The sequence below is a fragment of the Leopardus geoffroyi genome, chromosome A2 (assembly GCF_018350155.1).
Source record: "Leopardus geoffroyi isolate Oge1 chromosome A2, O.geoffroyi_Oge1_pat1.0, whole genome shotgun sequence".
NCBI lineage: Eukaryota > Metazoa > Chordata > Mammalia > Carnivora > Felidae > Leopardus > Leopardus geoffroyi.
In genome coordinates this window covers 139923881-139951455 of record NC_059331.1, presented here as the reverse complement: position 1 = coordinate 139951455, position 27575 = coordinate 139923881, and the positions used below count along the sequence as shown (strand labels likewise).

Below are 27575 nucleotides of genomic sequence, written 5' to 3'. Positions count from 1 at the left end.
TAAGTCCTGGTGCTTGTAAGAACCTGTGAAATTCGGCCTCTCTGTTTTTCAAAACCAAATGTTACTGGGATTCATCTTTTCTGTGTGGGCTCCCAGTGTGAGAGTCTGTTTCTCTCCCCTCTCTGTGCCTGTGTTGTCCCTCCCTCCTGTGGAAAGTTCTGCAGGTCCCTGTGTCTCAGCCCTTCCCACCCTCTTTGATGTGGCCTCTTTTCATTTAGCTGTGGAGAGTTTGTTCTGCCAGTCTACAAGTCGTTTTCTGGGTTATTTGAACTGATGTGTTTGTTATCTAGTTGTATCTGTGGGAAAAGGTGAGCCTAGGATCCTCCTATTCTGCAGTCTTCCCAGAAAAAAAATTTTCTTTATCTATCCTTTGAAGCCAAAAATTGAGGCTTTTCATGTTTTACCTGGTTTTACTCAATGGGAGGATTGGTCTGAAAAGATCTAATTCACCCTTGTTTAGAAGGGAAATGTCAAAAAAAAAAAAAGAGGTTAGAGTGGAAGAGAGCCAAAGCATAAGAGACTCTTAAAAACTGAGAACAAACTGAGGGTTGATGGGGGGTGGGAGGGAGGGGAGGGTGGGTGATGGGTATTGAGGAGGGCACCTTTTAGGATGAGCACTGGGTGTTGTATGGAAACCAATTTAACGATAAACTTCATATATTGAAAAATAAATAAATAAAAAATAAAGGCATTGTATTATGAAAAAAAAAGAAGGGAAATGTCCATTTAAAAAGATGATATGTTTTTGCTTACTAAATCAGCAGTTTGATAGTCTCTTAGGCAACGTGACAAAGTTAAAAATATCTGACAGTGAGGTGTTGGAGAGTTTTGGTCAGACTGAGGCAGGTGATATTGCCTATGACTAAGCCGGCTTCTCTAAATTGTCGCATATTTTTCCTTTTATACATCACAATAGTCTTCCAGACAGTGTGGTGGGATTCTCTTAGGGGCATCTATCTCAGCATTACATATAAGCAGTGGACATTTGTGAAAATGTATGGCTATTTATTGTAGTCTTGATTTGTGTGTATCTGCTTACCACTAAAAAATTAAGTATTTTGTCTCTGTTCTCGTCTGATAACTGTATCGGAGCTGTATTTTCCTTTTTGACGTAAGATTCAGACCCTGTGGCATTGCAGGACACAGGCTATCATTTTGAGCCAATAGAAAAGTTTGTTTCACTTGAATTAATTAGATAGCTATTGTCTGCTGGAACAAGGCACACATATGGTTGAAGAAAATGAAAATATACCTTCTGACCTATAGTAAGATGAGGTCCAGGAAGGGAATGAGATAAGTGCGCAACGCTGCCATAAAGTGGAATATGACAATCATTAGAAAAATGTTAACGGAGTTGTGGAGGGTGAGGCTCTGTCCTGTTGGGTAAAGCAAGAAAGGTTTTATGAAAGAGGTGACATTTGAGCTGGCTCTTGGTAGATGTATAGGATCTGTTCGTTTGCATGGGAATGGGAGGCATACTATCTGATGGAGACAGGAGAGCAAAGGTGGGAGTTAATTTGACAGAGGGTTTCTGTGAGCTGTCAAGTCTGACAGAGTAAAAGGAGTATGTTGGTTCCATATTGCAAAGGGTCTTAACACCAGGATAAATAGCTTGAAATTAATTTAGGAGAGAGTGATGAGCTCTCAAAGGTGGCATATGTAAAAGTGACAAGGCATACCATATGCTTTAGGACCCTTGTGCTTGTAGTTCTGTCATGATTGAATTCTAGCAAGGAAAGCAGTTAATATAATAATTCAGCAAGCAGCCTTTTGTTGTCTTTTAGGTTTGCCTTTCTGTAGGTGGACTCAAGACACTTAGTTCATTTTCTTGGAAAAAATCCATATGATTATTGCATGTATCCACTAATATATTTATTGAATATTTACCATTGTATTGCACAGGCAAGATGCCAAAGTGCAGTTCTTACCTTCAAGGTGTGCTTCGGGGCAGATTTTGATTAAGGCTTCACAGAGGAGGCAGTTCTTCAGCTATATCTTGGAGGACGAAGAGTAAGAATTCCATGTAGAGGAACAGCATGTGAGACATCCACCTGGTATAGAGGCATGGGAAAGCTGATGTAGATAAGCAGCTCCACACTGTTAATAGGACTTGTGTTTTGAGTATGAGACAAAGGGGAGAATTGAGGTCGGAGAGGCAGACTATAGAGAGTCTTGGAGGCCATATAGGGAGCTAGAGACTTTATCCTGAGGGTATCGGAAAGCTAGTAAATGATTTCAAATAGACACAGAAGAAATGATCGCATTTTTGTTTTAGAGTGAAGGTAAATGGAAGGCGAGAGGTGGGAGGTAGTTCCCATGGTCTCAGTAAGGCCTAAGGCTGTAGAGCTAGAGATAAACAGTAGAGAAAACGAAGATACTAAAGAGTTCAGTGGTTTAGCCATATGCCAAGTGAAATTCAAATCTCATCTTATTTACTAATGGCTCCTGGCCTGCAGGCAGGGCTGGTAGGTGGAGCAGTCAGCCTGAAGGGGGAGTGCTCCATAGGTGCCTGGGCAGAAGAAGCAGTGGGAAGACTGCAGGTATCCCAATTCCATGAGGTTCCCCAAAGGTGCCCTGCCTTACAGATATATATATATATCTTTTTTTTTTTTTAATGCCTGTATCCCAGGGATAGCCTAAGTGTCATATGTTTTAGATACATGAAAGTAGTTTTGATATTTATTTTAGTACAGTAAACAAATATTCTTTTGCCAGTATCTGGTAGGTACATTTTTGTCTTTTCTTAGCTGGGTGAGTGCTCTAGACTTTAACCTAAAAAGATAAGGAGGGAATGGTTGTCTCACTGATCCTAAGGCCCTGGCCATCAGAAGCAATAAAACTAACTTATATGACCTCTACCCTTTGGCAGTCTACTCAGGAGTTGGATATCTTGGAAGAAAGGAGGAGGATTAGAAGGATGCTGGAGTGTTAATATGAGAGATGTGGCTTTTTGTTGTTGGCCATCTGACTCATTCTTGTGAGATTAATGGGAAGACTGGGTGATTTTTGAGGTCTACTTGGTCAAGCCATTTTCCCTTACACTTTTGAAATTCTGATGTGCTTATACATAGAACTAATCTTGGTGTGAGGTAGACTCCCTATTGCAGGGTTGGGGACTTTTTGTCTGGAAGACCCATTCTCTCTTCTGATAGAACAATGTCCTATCCTTTGGGATAGGATACAGGCCTTCTGAGTGGGGACAATGGCTGCACGGCTTGTGGTGGTGTTTGTAGCATGTTCAATATGACACATCTAACTGGAGGGGAAGGATAAACTACTTTGTGTTCTCCACAAGCAAAGATGATTATAATCAAATTTTAGTTTTAAAATTGAAACTTGTACTGAAATAGTATGTTCTTGGGGGGCACAATCCATTGCCTATAGACCTCTATTACCAATTATTTATATTCCGTGCTCTTTAGAAAACTTTTCTAACTTATTTTTTCCTTTGACTAATATTTTAATATGTAAACAAACACCAAGAATCCTTCTTTGCAATGTCATTTATCTCTTACCAATCTCATTTTTCTTTCAGATATTATCAGATGCAACACAGCCTCTTGAAAGTCAGAATTTTTCTCCAGTGGTGCGGGACGTAAGTTATAATAGTTTTTTTCCATGAATGTATTTTTTCCACTACCTTCCTCTCTCCCTTTCTCCCTTACTCTCTCCATCTTTGTTCTCTGTCAGTCATAAGCCCATGTTTGTGGGTCTAAAATATGGACACTAAAGAAATGTCTTGTGTCATACACATTTAGGCAGTGATTACATCCAACGGTACATTGCCTGATAAATATAAATATATCCAGAAACTCCGAGAGAACAGGTAAGCATTATTCTTATCTTGGATTTGTTGAGTATTTTTAAATGTTTCTATATGAGTTCACGATACTAGGCTTATACAATTTTGAAAATGTCTTTAAGTATAGGAAATCCAAACTAAGTGACTAGCTGAAACCAGTGGGAATTCTTTTCCTCTGAACATCATTTTGGTTTTCTAATCTCCTGCGTTGACTTGTATGTAAGCAAGTAAAGTCCAAAAAGTTCTCCTTTGGGTAGCACCTTGTTCTTTCTCTAGAATTTTGCATAGTGTTATGTCTCAGGTGTTTTCTCAAAGAACATAAGCACACTAACCTTTTTTGTGGTATTTTCAGTCTGGTTTCTAGTTGAGGATTTGGACTCTGTTTCGTTTAGTATGATGTTTAGATAAGTGGGCTCTTATTTAGAAATTAACAGAAGTAGTGAAGAAAGAAAATGGTGAGAGGTCAGTTTTCCCTGGGGATTCTTCTTAGGAGGAAGATGCCAAACAGTAATGTGGTAAATCTACCCAAGAGAATAGTCCTCTTAGAAAAGTACTCAGCTAAGGCCCTTGTTTCTTTAATTGATTTTACTCTTCAGAATTTGAAAACATTGACATTTCTTTGGAATGTTCTGGTCCTCTTCAGCTGATTGCACTTGATTTGTGTTTATATCTGCTCCACTGGTCTATTCACATCTAACAAAATAACCCATGCACTGAATTCTCAGGAGAGACCAGAGTGGAAAAATTAAAAAGAAACAAACTGCCTTAGCTTCTTTCTCAGTTCTTCTATCTATAAGAAATAAAGAGATCTGCTAGGATCAAGTATACTACTCCTGTGCTTGTCCATCTGTGTTAGTTTTCTAATAGTTACTTTTTATGTGTCAATGAAATATTCTGGCATAAGATAGCAAGAGTGATTTTTTTTAAGTGGCTAGCACTATAGGCCCATGGGAGAGTTTCTTAGAGAGGAAACTTCACATGTGTTAGTTTTTCATAACTCTCTGTATTTTTTGATTCTTATCTGCTGATGATCTCTTATATTGCTAATCCTAATAACATGTCTAACATGACCAGTCACAATGATGTTTTCACTGTTACACTGTCCTTGTAGCAGCAAGTCTGCTAGGACTTCCTGCCCTCCTTCCTAATGGAATATTCTGTCAGGAAACTGATAATGAAGATTGTATTTTGAAAGGAAATTTAAGTTATCTTAAATATCTTCCTTATTTGAATGTTCTCTTCATCACTTAGCACCATGACTATTAACCTGGAGTCTTTGAGGTTGCCCATGGGGTGGACAGTATTAAAATGTAGGAACAAGTTTTAAAAAATGTATTTTGAATATTTTATTTTTAGGCATCAAAAGTGTAATTTATTTACATAGACTATAGAAAGTGTTGTTAGAAAGGATATACAATAACCAAATTACTAGTTCCCTTCTAGGGGTTGAAATGGATGGGGACAGAGGTTAAAGTAGAATCACCTCATCAGTAACATGGGTGTTGGGGTGAAGAGGGGCAGGGACATTTTGTATTTAAATTTATTTGTATTCATGGAGTGCCTGAGTGGTTCAGTTGGTTGAGTGTCTAACTCTTGATTTTGGCTCAGGTCATGGTCTCACAGTTCATGGGATCAAGCCCCGCATCAGGCTTAGCACTGGCAACACAGAGCCTGCTTGGGATTCTCTCTCTCTCCCTCTCTCTCTTCCCCTCCTCCCTGCAACCCGCTCGTGCATACACGTACACACACTCTCTCTCAAAATGAATAAATAAGCATTAAAAGATACATTTATTTGTATTCACTTATAATTAACGGAAAGGTTAAAGTTTGAGAGACAGCTTGACCTAAAAGATTCCAACAGCAGAGCCTTCTGCTTACGTCTCTGGCACAAAGCCATTTCCATGGTCTTACACTGGTATCTGGGAATTTGATTCAACAGAGTTTTAATGAATATCTTCCATATTTAAGACAAGATTTGTTGAGCATTACTGGGTTTATAAAGATGAACAAGACAGTCACGGTCTTGGAGGTCATAATTTGTAGGAAAGACAGAGAGTTAATCTGACAGGAAGGCACAAATTCCAACAGAATAAACTGTTCAGGCATTAAAATTCTGCCTCGTAACTCATCTTAGGTTTTTACATTTAACCCATGGCATTTGTGATTTCAAAACTATGGCTTTAATTGTTTTCAAGCGACCCTAATGATAAATGACAAGCAATGCCTAATATGGCTAATAATAATCTCCTTCTCAGATTGTTGTCTTCTCAGATTGTTGTGAGGAGGAAATAGGGTTTCTGATGTAAAGCCCCTGGCATGGTTTTAAATCATGTCCCCTGGAAGGATAAAGTGTGAAACCAGGTTACTCAGTTGTGAGTAAGCCAGGCAGTGGTCCAGAATCGCACCTCAGTAGTGGTTGGGAATTCATGAAAGTTCATGGACAGTCACTTCAGAGAGGTCAGGGTCTGTTGTTCATCACACAAAATCTAAAATAATTAATGGAAAATGTTGGTATAAGGAACTCCTGTTGAGGTTCTTGTTGTAAGAAATGTGGGAAAAATTATCATTTCACAGTCTAAGATTTGGTTTGTTTTGGGGACAGAAAGATTTTGTTATTTAAATTTCTTTTGTTGTTAAAATTTTCTCTTCCTCCCCTCTTTTATTTATAGGGAGCTTGCTCAATCACTTTCAATGGGCACCAAGAAAAAGGTCTTGGTTCTTGGATCTGGTTATGTATCTGAGCCTGTACTGGAATATCTGTCAAGAGATGACAGTATACAAATAACAGTAGGTAAATAGCCCTAAGTTTTAGAGCAGAAGACGAAAAACTGATTTCAAAACGTGCTTACTCTGTGAATTTCAGATGACCATCTTTTTTCTAAACTTTGAGAAATTCTTTTTGGAGCTGTTAAAATGTGTTTTACTCTCTGATTAGTGAAAGGAAATCTAAAAGTTGGACTTTTATATTCTTGAAATAGGCTCTGATATGAAGAACCAAACTGAACAGTTAGGCAAGAAATATAATATTAATCCTGTTAGCATGGACATTAGTAAACAAGAAGAGAAATTGAGCTCCTTGGTGGCAAAACAGGACCTTGTCATCAGGTTAGTATCTAGGTAGAGAAGATGGCCATATATTTTGTTGTTATTTCTCTTTTTCCTTATTTTCTCTTTCTCTGCTCTAAGTAAACTTTCAAATGAAGTGTGTACCCAGATATGACCAAATCATAAGTGTATAGTTCAGTGAATTTTCACAATGAACACACTTTGTAACGATCATTAACATCCAAACACAGAGTAACAGTACCCCAGAAGCCACCCATGTGTCCCTTTCCATTATTAGCCCTATCCCCCAAGGGTAAGCACTATCATGGCTTCTCATGTACATTAGTTCTTGCTAGCTTTCAACTTTGTATAGTTGGAACCACTCAGTCTGTCCTCATTTGTGGCTGCCTTCTTTCTTTAACACTGTGATTGTGAGAGTTGTTTGTGTTGTTGCTTATAATTATAGTTTATTCATTTTCATTGCTATGTAACATTCCATTGTGTGAATATACCATTATTATCCATTTGACTGTTGATGGGTGTTTAGATTGCTTCTGGAATTTGGCTATTATGAATTGTGTTGCTGTGAACATTTCAGTATTTGTCTTTTGATTGCCATATGTATACATTTCTATTGGAAATCTATCTAAAAGTGGAGCTGCTGGGTCAGAGGTCTTCATGTTTCATTTATTTTGGTCGCCATTTTATCCTTTGAACTTATAAAGTTTAAATGAACATAAGTAGGTTCTCTAGCCTTATGACCATTTTTAGTCTTATCATAGGAACAGATCTTGAAGGATAGTTTTTATTACTGATTAAAATGCAGATCTAACTTCTAGGTACAGAGCTACATGAGAGTCACTCTATAATTAAACCTAGTTTTGAAATACCAAAGTGATGAGAATAAGCATTTATTCTTAGAATATGATTTTTCCAAGATGGACAGAAGAAAATTACCTGCTCATCCATAATTAAGTTATTTTCATAGATTAGATTAAAGTGATATCTTTGGAGGAAGTTCTGTGATGTTCTACTTTAAAGAAAAAAGGGGCTGCAAAAACACAAAGAGAGGTAATTCTGTGTGGGAATGTGTGCATTATCTCTTGATGTACTTAAGTTAAAGTCTCACTTTAGGCACTTAAAATATTATTCTATTTATACAAATTTAATGCGCAATAATTTTTATTCAGCAAATATTCACCAATGACCATGGACCTTGACTGTCAGTGATATGATTATGATTCATAATGGAATGTTCTAATGTCCTGAATAAAACAAAGAAATCTGTTTTACCACACATAGGTACCTAAATAAAACATTTTTTTTCTTAAAGAAAGACAACCTATAAGACACACTTGGAATTAAATCTGAAGCAAAATATGACAAGATAATAATCTATTAATATGTTGCAAATTTTGAAATTTAGCAAACTGATGGCCTTGAATAAGATTTAGCATTAACAAAATCTGTTTTATATTTAGTTTTTCTCAGTTGGTTGAGTTTCCATGCTGAATAGTGTTAATGTTGTTGAACATCCTGTACCGTTCTTTAAATAATTTAAATTTTTTTTAAGTTGGAGAAGGAGTGTTTTGATGAAAACACAGTGGTCACCAAAATAAAATGAACAAAGAATATGTTTCACAAAAAAATTCATAATAGTATGTCAAATCCTCATGGTTTTAATTTTGCAATTCTAGTTTTCAATGATTTAATGCAAAGTAGCAATTGAGTTTCATAAATTACTTTGAAAATTCCATTTGTATTTTGTGTATGTTTTAATAAGTGGCATTTCCAACTATTTGGATTAATTGAGTTTGAGTCAACTCAAATAACTGAAGAGTTATGTCCCTTTGAGTAGGTACTATATTACATACTCAGTGAGTTATGAATGCAAATCCTTTTGTCTAAAACAGGTACCATTAATCAAAGTCCTGGCATTCTAGTTCTCAGCATATTATTCGGTTAGTGCAGATTATGCCAGAGTTTAAAAATGTTATTAGATCTTGATAAAGTTTTTATCAAGAAAGGCTTGGGGCGCCTGGGTGGCGCAGTCGGTTAAGCGTCCGACTTCAGGCAGGTCACGATCTCGCGGTCCGTGAGTTCGAGCCCCGTGTCGGGCTCTGGGCTGATGGCTCAGAGCCTGGAGCCTGTTTCCGATTCTGTGTCTCCCTCTCTCTCTGCCCCTCCCCCGTTCATGCTCTGTCTCTCTCTGTCCCAAAAATAAATAAACGTTGAAAAAAAAAATCTTTAAAAAAAAAAGAAAGGCTTTAATGTGGGGAAAAAATCCCTACTTAATTTTTAAGATGATGCCATTGTACATTTTCTATGAATATTTTTCCAACAGAATCTTGCAACTATTTTGTTCATGGGCTTTTAGAGGCTACTGTGTTTAGCAATAATTCTTTGTGATTAAAAAAGTCAAAAAACAGGGGCGCCTCGGTGAGTCAGTTGATTAAGTGTCCTACATTTGATTTCTGTTCTGGTCATAATTTCATGGTTTGTGAGATTTGTGGTGACAGGCCGTAGCCTGCTTGGGATTCTCTCTCTCTCTCTCTCTCTCTCTCTCTCTCTATCTCTCTCAAAATAAATAAATAAGCTAAAAAACCCAAAAGACAGACATTAGGAGTTTTCCTATTGATGCTGACAAAATAGGTACACAATTGTATTCCATATGATCATAAATCTAAGTAGCAATACTTCATTAAAATTTTGTTTTAATGTTTATTTATTTTTTGAGAGAGAGAGTGAGACGGAGTGTGAGTGGGGGAGGGCCAGAGAGAGGGAGACACAGAATCTGAAGCAGGATCCAGGCTCTGAGCTGTCAGCACAGAGCCTGATGTGGGGCTCGAACTCATGGACCGCGAGATCATGACCTGAGCTGAAGTCGGATGCCCAACTGACTGAGCCACCCAGGCGCCCCTAAGTAGCAATACTCTACTAACCTGAGGGGGCGTAAGTATCTCAGAGGTGGTTTATTGTTTTGTTTTATATAAAATAGAGAAAATCTGAAGTTTGCAGGATGAATTTGTCAAGTACAGTGGTGTAGTGTGATAATGTTTATAAGTTTGTACTTACATTTTCATTGTACTATGTAGATTGCTTCAGCAAATAGGCAATAAGCTAGTAGAACTTGACTATTATTATGCAGTTGACGGGATGTTTTATTATTCCTTGGATAGAATATGACTATGTTCATTTATATTAACATTTATGGAAATTTATTTTATTTTTTGTGATTGTGTAGTCCCAGTGCCAAATTAAAACACCAAAGCCAATTTTTTAAAAAACCTGATTGAAGTTGAGTTTTGAGCACAGTTTCATTTTTTGCCTAGCATATAGACTTCTAGCCATTTTGATAGCCTTTACACCAATCAATACCATTAAAGCTTATTTCCTCCTTTGGACCTTCCTAGATTCTATTCTGTAATGTAACATATGGGTCACTTTGACTTAGTTTAACCTAACCTGAGGGCCATTTGGGCAATGTGGAGGAAAAAGAAAAGCAACTTTATCTTTTAGTAGGGGATCCAAGACAGAAAATCATAGAACTATAAAGATGAATGGAACAAATCCCATTAAATGTTACCAAAAAAAAAACAAAACAAAACAAAAAAAAAAACCAAAAAAAAAAAAAAAAACCCAAAACAAAAACAAATAGCTGAATGAATGCAGAAGAAGGAGATCTGGCTTTGGGGGAATCTGAGAGAGTTTTTTGGAGAAGATACCTTTTCAGACATTTCTTTACGGAGGGTATGGCCTGGATGGAGGTGAGTGGGTGGATGTAATATTCCAAGTAGAAAGTATAGTGAGAGTAAAGTTTCAGAGCTAGAAAAGTACGGACCGTGAGTGGAGAATTACAATAACTTCTTTGGTTACCATATATGGTTACCGTATTTGGTTTATGAAGCAGATTGAAGGAGAATAATGGAAAGGTTAGGTGAGGGTCAATTGTGGAGGGTTTTAAATGGGATAATAGGATGAATTTATTCTGTGGTTCTTGAGGAGTCACTGGTCATCTTGGAGAGAATAAGTTAATCAGAGTGATAGCTTCAGTGCCGTTCAAGACATATTGGAAGGTAGGCTTGGGAAAGTTTCTGATAGTTTCTCTCTGTTTTTAAGCTTGTTGCCTTATGCATTGCATCCTCTTGTGGCCAAGGCATGCATCACAAGCAAAGTTAACATGATCACCGCAAGCTACATCACACCGGAACTAAAAGAATTAGAAAAGAGGTAAGTTCTAGTCATTTTCAACAAAGTAGTTCCATGGCATTGTTTTTATTTTATATCCAACTTTTTCTTCCTCCTCTTTCTGCCTGTTGTAGTGTGGAAGACGCTGGCATCACAGTTATTGGCGAACTGGGACTGGACCCTGGTCTTGATCATATGTTGGCAATGGAAACCATAGATAAGGCCAAGGAAGTGGGAGCCATGGTGAGCCCAGTTTACACCCAAAGGTCCATTTAGGAAAATATTAAAAGGTCCCGATTTTTGTGTACAGAAATAATCTTTTTGTAATTTTGATTAAGGAAGCTATTATATTCTAACTCATACTTTGACTAGAAATTTCAAGTAAAATCCTGTAACTTCAGAAATATCTGTGTGATATAACAATGTTCAAGGCTTAAACAACTGATTTTTAGAGAAATAGATGCTACCATAATATTTTGGTTTAATGAAAGGTTTTAGACTACTTTGGAGATTCTATAATAATGTTTGACTTTTAAAAGTGGGAAAAATTCTTTGGATTATTGTCAAACTTTTGGTTTATGAAGTATCTTTTACACATGAGAAGGAACTATTGGGTATGAAAATGTGACGAGTCAGATTAAATGCTTTAGGTTATATATTTAATATGTATGTAGTCAAATGTAGAATCAAATTATAATTATCTATTATATAAAGATTACATTTTATATTCATTATATATTAATACTAATTAATTATACTTGTATATTATAAAATATATAATCAAATTATAATCAAATATGTCATTTGAACACAAAAGTCAGGAGGAACTGACCAAGCAGAATTGAACTAATAGTTGGATTTTTAACTAGCAAACTGTTGGTCACAATCTCCAGTGGATTTTAAAAATGAATACATAAAATGTAACTGACTTGATCAAACAATGTTTGGCTCTAAGAATGTGCTTTTGAAAGCCTTTGTAACTTTAAGGAAAAAAAAATCCAGCGAGTTTACCTCATTTGCCCAGTTTTTGTCATCGTGCTCATTTAATTACTTAGATACATCAATCTCCCTTACTTAATATTAATCCTCTTCAATTTATTGTTCCCTTACTTTACAGATTGAATCTTATATTTCCTACTGTGGCGGGCTTCCAGCCCCGGAACACTCGGACAACCCTCTGAGATACAGATTCAGCTGGAGTCCAGTGGGAGTTTTGATGAACATAATGCAGCCCGCCACCTACCTGCTCAACGGAAAGGTGAAGGATTATCAGCAAAGCTTTAGAGATATGAACCTACAGTGACCGTCTCACGAAGTCCAAAGTCTTTCTCCCTGATACAGGCCCTTTGACAGTGGCTGCGTGTCCTCCATTCCCTCCTCCACCAGTGTTTCCCAGTGGGTATTTTCTGTTCCACTCAGTGTGGTCTACTTGCTGTTCCCCGTGAAGCCTTGCTCATTCTTTCCTCTTTACCCTCTTGCAAGGTGTTTCTGCAATTTGAAAACTCACTTCTCAACTTCTCTGCACGTATAAAAACGGGTCACCTTGTGATTTCTTTCAGTAGGAAAGACATTTACCGAGTCCTAAATATGTGCTGAGTCACTACTGTGTGCAAGGCACCAAAGGTTGTCCCACTGAGTGAAGTTCTTGACCTCGGAGGACTCACAGCTAGAATGGAGGGTTTGGTGGGTCAGGGAAAGAAACTAACTTTCTTTCCCAGCTGTTGTGTGCCAGAATGGAAGAGCTCTCCAAGTTCAGTGTCAAACCCAGATCTTTTACCAGATTGCCTCATGGCAGGTAAGACAGACAGTAGGATAAGTGGCTAAGATCCGGTGGGAGAAGTTCTAGGGTGTGCAGATGAGAGGGCAGTTGATTTGACCGTGGTGAGGACGGGGGAGAAGAAAGTTAGCAGAGAAGACAAGATGTGCTCGGCCTTGAAGGATGAGCAGGTGCCAGCCGGGCAGGGATGCCGCCAGCCTTACTGTGCTGAGCGCCAACCTCACTTGATTCTTACGACCATCCTAGTGGGTGGCATAAGAAGCATAGCTAACTCAGCCACAGTCTAAGAGACCGCAAGGGGCACAGCCAGTGCCCGTATTGCACTTGTCTGCCTTCATAGTTCATGCCCTAGCTATAAGGAATGAGTCTTGCAAAGAGCACACGTGACTAGACTGAGGGTTTCTCCTTAACTTTTGTGATCTAGGCACCTCCTTGTCCCTGGCTCCAGCCCTGCAGGGGGTGGTGAATTATGTCACCAGCTGTGTGTCTTACAGAGATTCTTCAAGCAGCAGTTTTCTGAATCCCCAGTGTATCTGATTTAAACATATTTTGTGTACAAAGGAGTAAATTGAAAGAATTTCTCAAGACACAAGGTAAACGTTATTATCAGTTGTTGTCCTCTGTGCCTATGATGTACAGAGTATACATCGCAGCCTTAGGTGTGCATTGGAATCAACAGAGCGGTTTGAAAAATACTGATGCCCGGGCGCATCCCTAGAGATGCTGATTTGCCTGGGTTTGGGGATCTTCAAAGACTCCCCAAGTGATTCTAACGTGCAGCCGAATTTGAGAAGAGCCGGTTTGGTGACCAGAGGATCATAGCTGCACTGAAAACAGTCCCAAACAAGCAAGACACTTTGATGCTAGAAAGATACACGCGCGTGTTTCGGGATATGAAATAGGACCCCTGTGTTCTGGTCCAAGTGCCGACTTCCCTCACAGCGCCACCAAAGTCCAGGCAGTTGTCAAGGTCCATCAGGCATCAGCCTCCTAACGGTAATGTGGCCACTGATGTCTCATCTAGCTCTCCAGACCTGAGAATCATGAAGGTCCAGGCCCGAAACAGTCTGCTGTTCTGCCGAGCACATCCTTATATGCCTCCGCCTGCCTCCTGTCGCATTTAACGGCTCCTTGCACCACCTGCTGTCCTGGAAAAGAGACCAGGCCATGTTTGGTTTACACTAACATGTGGATGCAGGGAAAATTCTTGCTTCCATTGGGCAAATGCTTGTTTTCAGGAGGCCATATAACTGAAAAGATGATGACCATGGACGGGTGAGCAGAGCCTGTGTGAGAGAAAGAGCCGGGGCTTTGATGGTAGTGGGCCTGGCTCTATGCTCTCGCTCTGCCCTTTGCCAGCTGGTGGCTCTAGAACCATCCCCGAATCTCTCCGATCTTTGGGCTGCTTGTCTGAAGCTAAGCAGAATCATAGCAGCCGTGTAGGGTACTTGCAGTAGGGCTCACTGAGGCCAAAGAGATGGCAATCTGCCTAACGCACGTTCTCAGGCAAGGCGTAAAAGTTAGCTGCATAAAGAAATTGATCGTGGTAGGTGCTCAGGAAAAGCAAGAGGTTATTTCCAGGCAGCAGAAGTTGTACATATTGAATTTGAAGTTTTTCCTTTTCATCCTCAACTTCTTTTGTAAAAAAGGAATGCTTTTGCATCTCCCTGACACTGTGGAGGAAGCCAAGAGAAAACATGAGGGCTTTCTTTTCTTTGCTAAAAATGATACTTTTTTCAAGGTCCCGCTCAAGTTTCCTCTTGTGGAGACAGCTTTTCCTGACCACTCCAACCCCCATTCACTCTTCTTTTGTCCAGACTCCCACACTTTGTCTGTGTAAGAATTTTCCGGATGCTGTATTATTCACTTAGTAATTCAAGTGTATCTGTCTGTCTCCCAACCCAGATTGTTAAACTTCTTAAAGCCTCTCTTATATTCTTGTCCCTCCATCCCCTCCACCACTCTCACCGCCCCCACGGAGCAGGCCTTATATAATTCAGGGAATCATAATGGGGGGTCAGGTGACTTCTCTGGCTTCTGCTTAAAAGTTGAAGCCTTAAACTTTTCCAGCAACTCAGGCAGTGGCCTATGAAATAGGACATATCTCATTGTTCCACATCCTTGCAGAATTTCCAGCCACTGACACCATTCTTAACTTCTAACTTCTAATCCTATTTCTTTTTTTTTTTAAGGTTTATTTATTTTTTTAGAGAGAGAGAGAGAGAGAGTGTGTGTGTGTGAGTGGGGGAGGGGAAGAGAGAGAGGGAGACACAGAATCCGAAGCAGGCTCCAGGCTCTGAGCTGTCAGCACAGAGCCTGACATGGGGCTGGAACCCACAAACCATGAGATCATGACCTGAGCTGAAGTTGGACGCTTAACTGACTGAGCCACTCAGGAGCCCCTTTCTAATCCTATTTCTAACAAATATGATTCCCTTCTACATATCTGGAAGACAGTGGCTGTGTCTTCTCTTAGTTCTGTTTTCTCTATGGGTGGTGGGACATTGGTGGGACCTGAGGGTGATATGGCATCATCTCCTTCAGCCTCCTCTTCTAAACTACTCGCAGTGAAACAAATATTCTCCAGATCATGCTTGCTCTGAAAACTCAGCTCTGAGGTAGGTTTTGTAGCTTTCTTCCCGTTGCTTGCTTGCTCCTTCCTGGACTGTGGCACCCAGCCCTCCTCTGTAGGAAGAGCCACAGCTCTTCATTGCCTCCAGCCATTTTGAATGCAGTTTGCGGATGTATCACTGGTGCCATAATGTGGAAGGTTACACCGTGTCAATCAGTAGCCTTGTCAAAATAGTGATCCACAGATAAGTTCAATTAAGGGGACAGTGTGGTGTAGTAGAAAGAACATAGACGTTGGAGTCAGATAGATCTGGGCTCCAAACTGCCTCTGGGTGACTCTCAGTCCCAGTTTCCACCTCTGAACACTGGATTATTGCATGAATTGAAGGTAATGTATATAAGGCACTTAGCACAAAGCAGGTCCTGAATAAATGAACTGTCTGTGTAGTTCCTGTGTTTAGGTGTCTAGTCAGTTTAGCAATCAAGCTTATTGTCGGTCAGTGGTTGGGAGACATGTGGGTGTGGCTGTGTGTGTGGGAAGGGCTGGATTTAGGGCAGTCTGTGGCAGCCATGGGTAAGGAGCCACTGTTTCTGTTGGCAGTAGGTGCTGGGTGTGTGCGTTGCCGAGTCAGGCAAAAATGCATATTCTCTGCCAAATAGATAAATATGTCATTCTTTATCCAATCCATTAATAAAATATTAAACAGGATAGGGCATATTAATGAACCCCATGATATGCCACTAGACATACGACTCTGTATGAATATCACAGGACACGTGATTACCCAGTAATTTTTTGGATCAGGTAGTTTTGTCAGTTTTCAATCTCTCTAAATGAATCATTATTATTCAGTGATATTTCCCTATTTTCTTCCGAGGATGTCCTGATAAACTTATGGAGCAGCTGACTGATTTCTGATTAGTAAACTGCTGGAGTATAGTAGTTTTTATTGTCTTTTTCTTTAAAACAATTTCCTCACCTTCAAACAAGCAAACAAAACGTTAGAATTGCTGTAAGTCATAGAAGTGAGATGTGTGTGGAGACCCTAAAGGTTAACGTTTGCTTTCTTATTAGATTTCTTTTAAATTTACAATTCTGATAGAAAAAAAAATCTGTTTGAAGGCAATGGTACAGAATTGGTCCCTCTGGAAATGTTTACTGTCCAGAGGAGTTTCCTAAGGAAAGTAAATGAGAAGCTTTCCTCACCTCCCTCAGCCTGTCACTCTTGGAATTTAAGTGGTGCTTGGTGCTTGGTGCTTGCAAACCCAAGCCTTTTAACTGCAGGGACGCCTCCAGGCCTGATGCCAGTCAGCATCGCCCGTTTCTTCTGGGCCTTTGGCTACCCACACACACATTTCTGTTTTCTCTCTCAGAGCAAGGCACGTGCAGAACCCATCTACAAATAAACTCCAGGGATCTTAGCAGAAGACTCTTTGGGGTGGTTTTGTGCAGCTGCAGACCCGTGGTGGGAAGCCGTTTCCAGTGGTGCAAGGGGATGAACCCAGTTCCGCCAGCAACGCCGCCCCCCCCTCCTCCCCCCCCCCCCCCCCCCCCCGCCAGCCCTGATTTGATCACTCCTCCAGGATGCCCTCCATCATCTCAGGGATGATCATAAACCTTGCAAGCCGAAAGAAAACTTTAGTCCTTCCATCAAAGTCAAAGGGAAAAACGTGCATCAGTGCATTTTGGGTGTGTGATGGGGGAGGGGGTGGGTAAGAGGATTTTAGAGTGAAATCAGAAGAGCTTGGGAATCGACTTAATTCTAAGCAGCAGTAAGACCAGGGGGTGGCACTTCTATGGGTTTCGCTGTCTGTTCACACGTTGTCTCTCTTGTAAGGGGACTTCTCTCCTGTTCCCCATCCCTAGTGCACACCCATAGGTTGACTTGTCTAGGCCGTGAGCTCCTTATGGTCGTTCTAGCACCGCTGCTGGCACTTGGTGGCCATTCAGCAAATGTTTGTTCATGAACCGAGGGAATGGAGACAGAAATTGCAACTTCTTCATCACTCTCCTTCCCTCCACAAGGAGTGTGATCCCAGCACGTACATGGTAGGTCCCCCGTTAGTGCTAGCAGTGACAGAAATGCACAAGACTGGTGCCCGATGCTCGGCGTTCAAAGGGGGATGTAAGTGAAGAATGAAGTGAGAATATCGCTGTTGTTATTGGAGCATAGCCATTTATTTATTTTTAGTTTTTGTGTTTTATGGTTGGTTTATTTTTATTTTTTAAAATTTATTTATTAATAGTCAAGTTAGTTAACAGAAAGTGTATATTGGTTTCAGAAGTAGAACCCAGTGATTGGCTACCCACACACACATTTCTGTTTGCTTTCTTAGGTGTAACACCTAAGCTGGAGCACAGCCCTTTAAAATTTCCATCGCTTTCAGCTCACTGAAACCCTAATGGGGCGCTCTTCAGTGCCATCTTATCCAGATTTAAGTCGGATTTCATTTCATTTTTTTAAATGTTTATTTGTTTTTGAGAGACAGAGTGAGAGCGCACATGAATGGGGGAGGGGCAGAGAGAGAGGGAGACACAGAATCCCAAGCAGGCTCCAGGCTCTGAGCTGTCAGCCCAGGACCCGACTTGGGGCTGAAACTCACGAACGATGAGATCACGACCCGAGGCGAAGTCCCACGCTCAACTGACTGAGCCACCCAGGAGCCCCTTAAGTTGGATTTTAAAGCTTGGGAGAATAATGGCCTTTTGAACTAAATTAGTTCAATAGCTTAGGTATGAGATGTCAATTATGGTAGTTTCATTAAAAAAAATTTTTTTTTTCAAATCCTCTACTGCTTTCTTTTAAAAATTTGATTTTATTTTTTAAGAAATAATGCAGATGAGTCCACAGGGAGCACAATGTTGTAACCCCATCCGTGCCCTTTCAATGTTCTTCAGGTTGTGAATGTCGCAGGGGGCATCTCCTTTCTTGATGCAGTGACCCCCATGGATTATTTCCCCGGATTAAATTTGGAAGGCTATCCTAACAGAGACAGTACGAAGTATGCTGAGATTTACGGCATCCCATCTGCGCACACTCTGCTGCGGGGGACACTGAGGTACAAGGTAAGCAGCTCTGTTGGAGATGAAACCTGTTGCCCGTTTTTGGGTAAGTGAAGTGTACACGTAATGTTTCTTAGTCATCAAAATAATTAAGACAGTAGGCCAGGCTGGAATCTGTTTTCTCAGGATTCTTTTGACTGAATGTTTTAGGAGACAATTCAAAATGGCCTGAGCTAAGAAAGAATTTTTGATTCATGAGGAGTTTGGCAGGGGGACAGGTGAAGGGTCACTTAAGGTGTAGCAAGATTTGGGGCCCAGTGACCTCATGGGGACTCGGTTTCTCTTCACCTCTCAGCTCTTCCCGTATGTGCTGGCCGCAGTTCCAGGCTCCACACAGCGGCAGGGTGGTGGCAGCATCCCCAGCATTTTTGGTTCAAATCCAGTAGGGATTAAAAAACATATCTTCATAGCTAAAAATACCATTTTTGTCTCAGTCCCTGAAGTCACTGGGATAAAATATGCCCATCAGCCTTTGCCTTTGCTTCACTTCCCTAAAGCTGAAGATGTAGCCATTGTCACTTTCCACAAAGCAAATCTGAAGTGTTTTTTAGCACAGAATGGCGTGTAGATTCTGGGAGCATAAACACAAATGCCCACCACACACTTATGTATTAATAACAAAAGAGTAGTGGCACATGTGACCAGATTAAGACAATCAGTGCAACAGTTTCCTGGGGCTGTTTTAACGAACGGCTACAAACCAGGTAGCTTAGAACAACAGAAATTGACTCTCTCACCTTTCTTGAGGTCAGAAGCCTGAAATCAAAGTGTGGGCAGGGTTGGTACCTTCTGGAGGTTTTGAGGGAGAAACTGTCCCATGCCCCTCTCCTCACTTCTGGTGGCCGCCTGCAATTCTTGGTCCAGTCTCTGCCTCGGTCTTCATATCACCTCCTGTTTGTGTCACTGTGTCCTCTCTTCATCTTGTAGGGACACCATTCATTGGATTTAGGATCCACCTTAAATGTAGATTGGTTTCATCTTGAGATCTTTAACTGACTATATCTGCAAATATCCCAAAAAGGTCATACTCTGAGGTTCTGGGTGGATGTGAATTGTGAGGGAGACGCTATTCAGCCCACTCCAACCAGCATCCCTAACATACATACCTCTCTAAAAATCAGAAATCTGATTCCAGGTCTTGGTGCCCTGTGAGATTTCCTGGTGAGGGCAGAGACAGGATTTGTCTTGTGTGTGTGATCCACCACTCACTAATCTTTTCTCTGGAAGATGGAAGGCACACGCGTCCATCAGTGATAACCCCTCCATTTTTGTGCACACTTTCTCCTTGTTCTTACTGTTCACTGGCTGTTACTTTTGCCCAGAACCTGCTCTCCCAGAGATCTGCACACTCTCCTTCAGCTCCTTTAGGACTTTTCTCAGTGATGCTTTCCAAATCATGTTATTAAAGATCACAGCTCCCTCATCCAGGACTTTTCCTGTCCCCCTTCCTCACATGGGGAAGGCATCAGGAATCGGTGAACACGGGTGGTATTATTTCTGTGTGAACAAAGTTCACGTAAGAGCAGAGGTTGTTTGCACAGTGTTGGCACATGAAGTGTGGCTTCTGGTTTGCCTCATGTCTCCGTGTCTAACTCCTGTTTATTCTTAAAGAGAGACAGTCATTGCATTTCTTACTCGTTAGAGCTTCCTTTACATTTATTGGCACCGAGCACTTGTGTCTCAGCACTTTTAGTTAGGTTTTTATGTACATTTTTCTTATCTCCTGAAATAGATTGTATGCTCGTGGATGACAGGTACCTGTACTCCTCCGAATGTGATGTCCTCACTGACCAGGAATCAAATGAGATGTGGCTGATAGCAACCTATGGTCTAGGAACCATGGGTGTTCATTCCACAAGCCTATAAGCACAGCAGAAACTCTAGTCTGAAATGAAGTCATAACATCCTCAGTACTGGCAGATTTCTTGATTCTGTTTTCTTTATTTTGTTCCAGGAATATGAGTGGTCACATTTTGGGGGGTCCGGGAATTAGGATTTTCTGATAGCTTTAGATATAGTCTCTTGGCAACATGAAGACCCAGGAACAGAGAATTGTAAGAGTTTTTTTTTTTTTTTTTCAACGTTTATTTATTTTTGGGACAGAGAGAGACAGAGCATGAACAGGGGAGGGGCAGAGAGAGAGGGAGACACAGAATCGGAGGAAACAGGCTCCAGGCTCTGAGCCATCAGCCCAGAGCCCGACGCGGGGCTCGAACTCACGGACCGCAAGATCGTGACCTGGCTGAAGTCGGACGCTTAACCGACTGCGCCACCCAGGCGCCCCTGTAAGAGTTTTAATAATGAATAAAGCTCTCAAGGATGTGTATGGATAATGGCTGTTCCCACAGAACCCCAGAAGATGGAAGATGTTGCAGTGTCCACATCCATGAGGGTCACCATTCAGGGCAATACCAGCAGCCCTTCAGTAACCTGAATATTCTTTCCAGTATTGGATATGAGACACTATCATCTGAGTATGACAGGGAGGCTTTGGCTACTCTCCTGAACCTGCCTGTTACCTGCTTGTCCTCGCAGAGCCAGCTTGCTGTCACCTTCCCAAGCAATCTTTCTCAGCTCCTTCTTGACACCCCTCCCCCACATTGGTGTGATTTCAGAAGAAGCTCTCTGATTCCTACCTCTCTTCCTGCTACCTATATGCATTAGGATAGTGGCTCTTAATCAGTAGAATGGATTATCTGCTTTTGGGTGATAATATTCTTACAAGCTCCTTCTTTCATTATAAGAGAGGGAACCTTTCTATTAAATACGATTCTGCTGAACTGAAAGCACATAACACAAGAGGAAATTTGCCCCTCTGCTGTCAGAAAATACCCCTCCCTTGTTACCTAGAAACAGAAGTAAAGACCAAAGTCTTTCAAGGTCTGTTATGTAAACCAGCAGAATTGCTGTGACACTCTTGATTCCCCTCTGAACCTGAAGGTGTTTGCATCCATATACGAGCAATTCAGATGAATACTTCAAGCCTGTTTTCTAAATGAATTACAAAGACAGATCCCTCTTTTCAAAAAAGCTTTTTAATTTTTTTCTTTGAAAGGAAAAATTTCATTTACTACTTCATAATTCTTTTTATAGGGTTATGCCAAAGCTTTGAATGGATTTGTAAAACTGGATCTCATAAACAGAGATCCATTTCCTGCCCTTCGACCTGAGGCCGACCCTCTCACCTGGGTGAGTGACTCCAGAGTTACATGCTGTTTGCTGTTCTTCAGAAATGGTCAGATTTGAACTTTGGTTTGGACCAGCAAAATTACCCATTCTGTGGCTTCTGTGCAGGAAGATGAACCATGACCCCCAGACCCTCTTTTCTTCCCCTGGTATGGAAGAATGGAGAGATCATGGGCCTGACCCACTGGGCTTATTTCTTACGGCCACTTGTACTACTTGATTGCTCCTTCCACCCTGAGAAGAGATGGATTTGGGCTCTGGGCTCTACCACTTGTCTAACTGGTGACCCAGTGACAGGAGTTAAACTTGGGCCTCCTGGAACTGATAAACTGGGAGAGCTACTGGTGGTGTCACAGAACTAGACTCCCCACCCCCAAATCCCATCAGTTCTATCATTTGATCATTTTTAACCATGAGTAATTTGAGTTTTCAATTATGAATTTATGTCCAAATCTGTGTTGCATTAAAATCTCAGAGTCTCAAGGTCGGAAGGGACTCTGAAGGCTTGGATTGCATGTAAAGTAGAGTTTCCACTAACTGCCAGGTGTTACCAGTCGGTCATCCAACTTGAACAGATGTGCCCATATTCCAGTAGAAAATGCCAGAAATTTATCATAAGGAGAAAAGGATCAGTATTGCTAAGTTTGGTATTCTTGCTAGCTATTGCTTTAGATTCAGTTTTCTATGTTATCTGAAAGCCTTCCAAATCTTTCTTACCTTTCATAAATGTATGTGTTGGACAGGAGTGAGTAAATATATACACAGTGAATTCCAAGACTGAGGCTGTTGGATTGGGAGGGTTGGTACTTGTGAGAAGTAAGTCCACTGACCCAATCAAAGGAGGGACGCAAAGACTCGGAGCACAGTGAAACGAGGCTTTAATCAACGTTCTTGCAAGACTGGGTGTCTGATGGACAGGCACACTGGGGGCAAGTCAGGGCGGACAATTTATCTCCTAGTGTGCAAGTCCCTCCCCTGGTTCCTCATTGGCTGAGCACTACAGAGGTTACAGCCTTACCTGGAAGCCTCCTCTGCCCATGTAAGTCTTTGCCTTACATTCCTTGAGGTGATGCAGAGACCTCAGTTCTTGGGTGCATGCTAATTGCAAAGCCCGCAAAATTAAGTCCACAAAATGGAGCGGGGAGAAAAATCAGGAATTGAAGTGTCTAAGGGTTTGAGACTCCATTTCAGGGGGGTGGTTCATACATAGTTCCAATAGGTTTTAAACCTATTGTTAACTAGATAGCAACTGCTTTTATTTGGTATTTCTGAAAATGAATCATCTCACTTCTCACAGTAAGAGGGGTGGATCAGTAGTTTGGTAGCTATAGTTTAGAATAGGGGCTGGTGAGGTTCTTTCTTTTTTTTTTTTTTTTTTTTCTTGGTAAAGGTCCAGATTGTAAATATATTAGGCATTACGGGCCATACATACTCAATTCCACCATACACAAATACATAGACAAATGAACATGGCTATCTTCCAATAAAAATTTTTCTTGAAAAAACCAGGTGGTGAACCAGTTTGTTGATTCCTAGTTGAAATTACAACTTTTTTCCTTGAGATCCTGGAAAAAGTCTTGTTTAGAAAGTAGAGAAAGCTATGACTGCTGCTTAAGTGTTCTTGCTTTGAGGTTTTATCATCTGCCAGGTCTTTCTCATCTCTTGAACCTACAAAAGAACTCCAGTTGCTTCTGGCAACTGTAGCAATGAGCCCCTTTCACTTGATCCTGGCCAAAATGGGTCTTGGAGGGTAAGGGAGAACAGGTAAAAAAGTAATGGAGAGGATATGCAAAGGCGAGAATGTGATGGTAAATATGGTACCATCTATTCTGTATTGATTTGATGTTATGACCTATTTTTATTGCTGAAATATTATTTAGGAATATAATTTATTCATGTGTGGGTGTGCAGACACGTGTATGCATATATATGTGTTACTGTTTACTATTTCTAGTCCTTTCTAATTTAAAATTTGAGGTGCGTTTGAGGTCAAATGTCTTAATATGATAATTTCTCAGCTGATTTTTTTTAATTAGGAATTTAGGATTCTGTCTTTATTTTTATAACCAGAAAGAACTCCTTTGTGAACTTGTTGGGATTTCACCCTCCTCCACGCATGATGTGCTTAAGGAAGCTGTCTTTAAGAAATTAGGAAGAGACAATACCCAGCTGGAGGCTGTTGAACGGTAGGCATGCACCAATCAACTTAGAGAGCAAAATGCTGGATTATCTCAATATCAATGATTACTTAGTCCTTTCTAGTCAAAGAGAGGTCAAGATGAAACCAGACATTTTACATTGTCTTTGACTAATTTGCTGCTCTAATGTTGGCCTGTTGTAGAGAGATAACCATGTATTGAGTTCATGTGGGGATAAAAAGCAGATAAAAAGAGAAATTCAGTGGCGATTATAACTTGGGAAATACTTATTTTGAGACACTACTACTTTGAGAACTTTCAGTTCCCAAGAAAGCGGGGATATTTTTTTCTCTCCAGAAGGAGATTCTCCTGGTCTTCTGGAACCCACTTTAAAACTCTCATTCACACAGCTGTGGCATATTATGCTGGTCTCCTTAATGTAGGAAAACTAACCTGTAAATTAATCTCATAAGAAGCTTTGCAACAGCACAGACTAACAATGTGTCAGTTCTGCTCCAGAGAGCACTGCCCCGGGGAGTCTGGGGATGATTCTGAAGATGAAAACATTACTGTTGTTACTGTTATTTACAACTCAGGAGAGTCCTATAGCTTGGATTATCATCTTGTGGTTCTTCCCTTTCAAGATAAAATCCAAAGAGCTCCCTTCTGCTTCCCAAGTGAGATTATGTGTAGGACTTGTCCCAATCCAGCTGCCTCTTGTGCTTCTCAGGTTGGGCTTACTTGGGGATGAACAAGTCCCTCGAGCAGAGTCTGTGGTGGATGCACTCTCCAAGCATTTGGCCAGGAAACTCTCCTATGGTAGGTAGGCCTTGGGGTGTTAGCTACACATCTCAGAAGCAGCAGCATCAGATGCAGTCAGCACGGCTAGTGAATGGGATGGGAGGCTGGAGCCAAGCGGTAGTGGGAGGAAGTATGCAAGGAGGGAAAGGGCGCTTGCGCTATTTTTCCAGAGGGAAGAATCAGAGAGCTATCAAATAGGAATGAACTTGGGGAATATGGGAAAGGAACAGATATTAGCTTCACTTTTAATGCATTAGGGAAATGCTAAAGGAGCATTTTTGAGTGAGGAGTGGGTGTTCTATCGCAGTGCCCTCACATCTGTAGCCGGGCTCCTGTGCTACCAGCCTGACAAGAGGAACGTGGGCAGGGTTATCGTTTCTTGAGTTTTTCACTTGGTCTTTGGACTAAAAAGCAGCATAGATAATTGTCTAAGGACCGCATATGATGGGAGGAGAAAGTTGTGAGAGCAAAAGGGCAGGAGCAGATGAAATGAAGTACTGGAGTGTAATGATAATGACATTTAATAATGTCTTTATTTATTTTAAGGCCCTGGAGAGAAAGATATGATTGTGATGAGAGACAGTTTTGGAATCAGACATCCTTCTGGACATTTAGAAAATAAAACCATTGACCTTGTGGTTTATGGGGACGTCAATGGCTTTTCAGCCATGGCGAAAACTGTGGGGTTACCCACTGCTATGGCAGCCAAGATGTTGCTTGATGGTAAGTTCCTTCATTGGAGAACTGAATCTGTCTCCATATCATCTCTGAGTCATTCGGTGCCTGGATGTCAAATAATTACTCGTGAGTATGACACTGGAGTTCACTAAAAGTGAGCCGTCTCAGAAGTTGAGTGCTGACTGGGAGATCACGTTGTAGTGAGTAAAAGCCACGGGTTTTGGAGTTAGCACCTATTTCTCTCCGAGTTCAATCACAAGATGGCAGAGTCATGGGGTGCAAGTTACTCAGCGTCTCTGAGCTAGCACTCCCTCATCTTTAAAGTGGGGATTGTCTTCCCTAATTCAGAGGTTTTTGGTGACGCTGAAGTGAAATAATACATAAAGATCCTACCGCATATGTGTCCCCCCCACGCCAGGCAATATTAATTCTTCCTTTCCTTCGTTTTTCATATTTTAGGTGTAGTTAACACTGAAATAGCAGAGGGGATTCACTTTCATATCCTCAAAAAATATAGACCATGTTTTATTATTCTTCATGTCTCAGTATGTTATCAGTACTCAGTAAATATTTTGGATTGAGCAAATTCAGATTTCAACCGTCTTCTCTCCCCTTAAGATCATCTGTACATTCAGTAAGCACTACCTCTGAATAGAATCCCCCATTTGGCCCTTGTGAGTATGTGAAGGGAATAACAAACATCAAGCACACAAATGTGAAATACTGAGAAAATGTATCTACAATAGCATATCAGCTAATATCAAATTAAACTACCTACTTAGTTCTTGAGGAACCAAAGTGGAAGAAGTGATGAGGAATGAGGTCATCATGGACTTTAAGAAAAGTACTCAGACAGGCTCTTTCAGTCTCCCTCAGAGAAGCCTGTGCCCAAATAATCAGACTGGTTTTAATTCATTCTGTTGTTGTTATGCTTTTTTTTTTTTTAATCAGCAAATAAAGCAGACAAGTTAAGTTTACTTTCCTTTCATACTACTCTTTATTCTCTGATCATTTTGGCAGTCGTTAATGCAGTTAGACGCATGCACTCTGACTCTGTCCCTGAGTCCCCCTGTGCTTTCAGTCTCCAGGTCACCCCTTTCCCTGTTAATGGTTTGGAGACCCTTGCTGTGGAAACTAACCTTCATAACACCTTTAAAGTGGTAACTACAAATTTATTTTCTTCTAGGTGAAATTAAAGCTAAAGGCCTGATGGGGCCCTTTTCAAAGGAGATCTATGGACCAATTTTGGAGCGAATTCAAGCAGAAGGCATTATATATTCAGCACAGAGCATAATCACACCATAACTGAGAATTATATCTTGTTATCTTCCCATGTAGCGTCGTGTTGAACATTTGTGCAACAAACATGCTTGCTAATGTACTACTTTGAAATATAAAGCATGATATTTTTTTTGAGTCAGTCAATATAATGATATTTTTAAAATATAAGTCTCTATTTTAATATGAAAGCATTTGGAAAAGGAGATGCCAGTAATTACCAGAGAAGTTTAATAATTCTACATTATTTTTTTCACGTGTATGTAAAAGTGATGATTGTGTTATATGTTAATTTATTGTGCAGCCTTTTTTCTTATAAGAATATATTTTCCTATCATCAGCAGATAAACTTTTACCTTTTTTGGTAAGAAAAAAATTTTTCCACAGGTATATTTTTGTATTTTTCAAATGAGTCAGTTAGACACTTTTAGATTACTTACCTATGAACCTTTGCAATAGTTCTGTTTTATGGCTTTTTGGTAAAATTATGATTTATCTAGTAAATAACATTTCTTATAGTTTTCTTTTGAGCATTTGGAAAAGGAAATAGGTAAGATTAAATGAAAATCCACATGATCACCTTGTTAGAGACAGAAAAAGCATTTAACAAAATCTAACACCCTTTCATAATAGCAAGACTCAATAAACTAGGAACTGACTTTTTTTAACCTGATAAAGAGCATCTACGAAAAACCCATAGCTAGCATCACATTTAATGATGAAAGGCTGAAGGATTTCCCCTTGAAATCAGGAACAAGACAGTAATATTTGCTTTTGGCTCTTCTACTCAACTTGTACTGTAGGGTCTAACCAGGGCAATTAGGCAAGAAAATGAAATTAAACACATCCATATTTGGAAAGAAGAAGTAAAACTATCTCTATTTGGAGATGGTATGATCTTATATATGGAAAATCCAAAAGAAGACTTTAAGAAAATTATAGAACTAATACTTGAGTTCAGCAAAGTTGCAGGACACAAGATTAATATACAAAAATGAATTGTATTTCTGTAGAATTATCAATAAATGAAAACAAAAATGATACTGA

General features: G+C 40.3%; 1 protein-coding gene across 4 annotated transcripts in view; it reads left to right on the top strand.

Annotated features, from left to right (window-relative positions):
• AASS (aminoadipate-semialdehyde synthase) overlaps window positions 1-26868 on the top strand; it is a 61881-nt gene extending 35013 nt beyond the window's left edge. For 3 of the 4 annotated variants that reach the window (XM_045495443.1, XM_045495444.1, XM_045495446.1), the window contains 13 exons: window positions 3536-3595; window positions 3759-3826; window positions 6472-6593; window positions 6781-6907; window positions 10967-11077; window positions 11170-11278; window positions 12153-12293; window positions 18283-18450; window positions 21541-21636; window positions 23704-23819; window positions 24502-24590; window positions 25119-25295; window positions 26437-26868. In XM_045495443.1, the coding sequence (XP_045351399.1) occupies window positions 3536-3595; window positions 3759-3826; window positions 6472-6593; window positions 6781-6907; window positions 10967-11077; window positions 11170-11278; window positions 12153-12293; window positions 18283-18450; window positions 21541-21636; window positions 23704-23819; window positions 24502-24590; window positions 25119-25295; window positions 26437-26555 (1503 nt within the window). In that variant the 3' untranslated portion in view covers window positions 26556-26868. The remainder of the gene's footprint in view (window positions 1-3535; window positions 3596-3758; window positions 3827-6471; window positions 6594-6780; window positions 6908-10966; window positions 11078-11169; window positions 11279-12152; window positions 12294-18282; window positions 18451-21540; window positions 21637-23703; window positions 23820-24501; window positions 24591-25118; window positions 25296-26436) is intronic. The other variant, XM_045495445.1, reaches the window with a different exon arrangement.
• The last annotated feature ends 707 nt before the right edge of the window (window positions 26869-27575 follow it).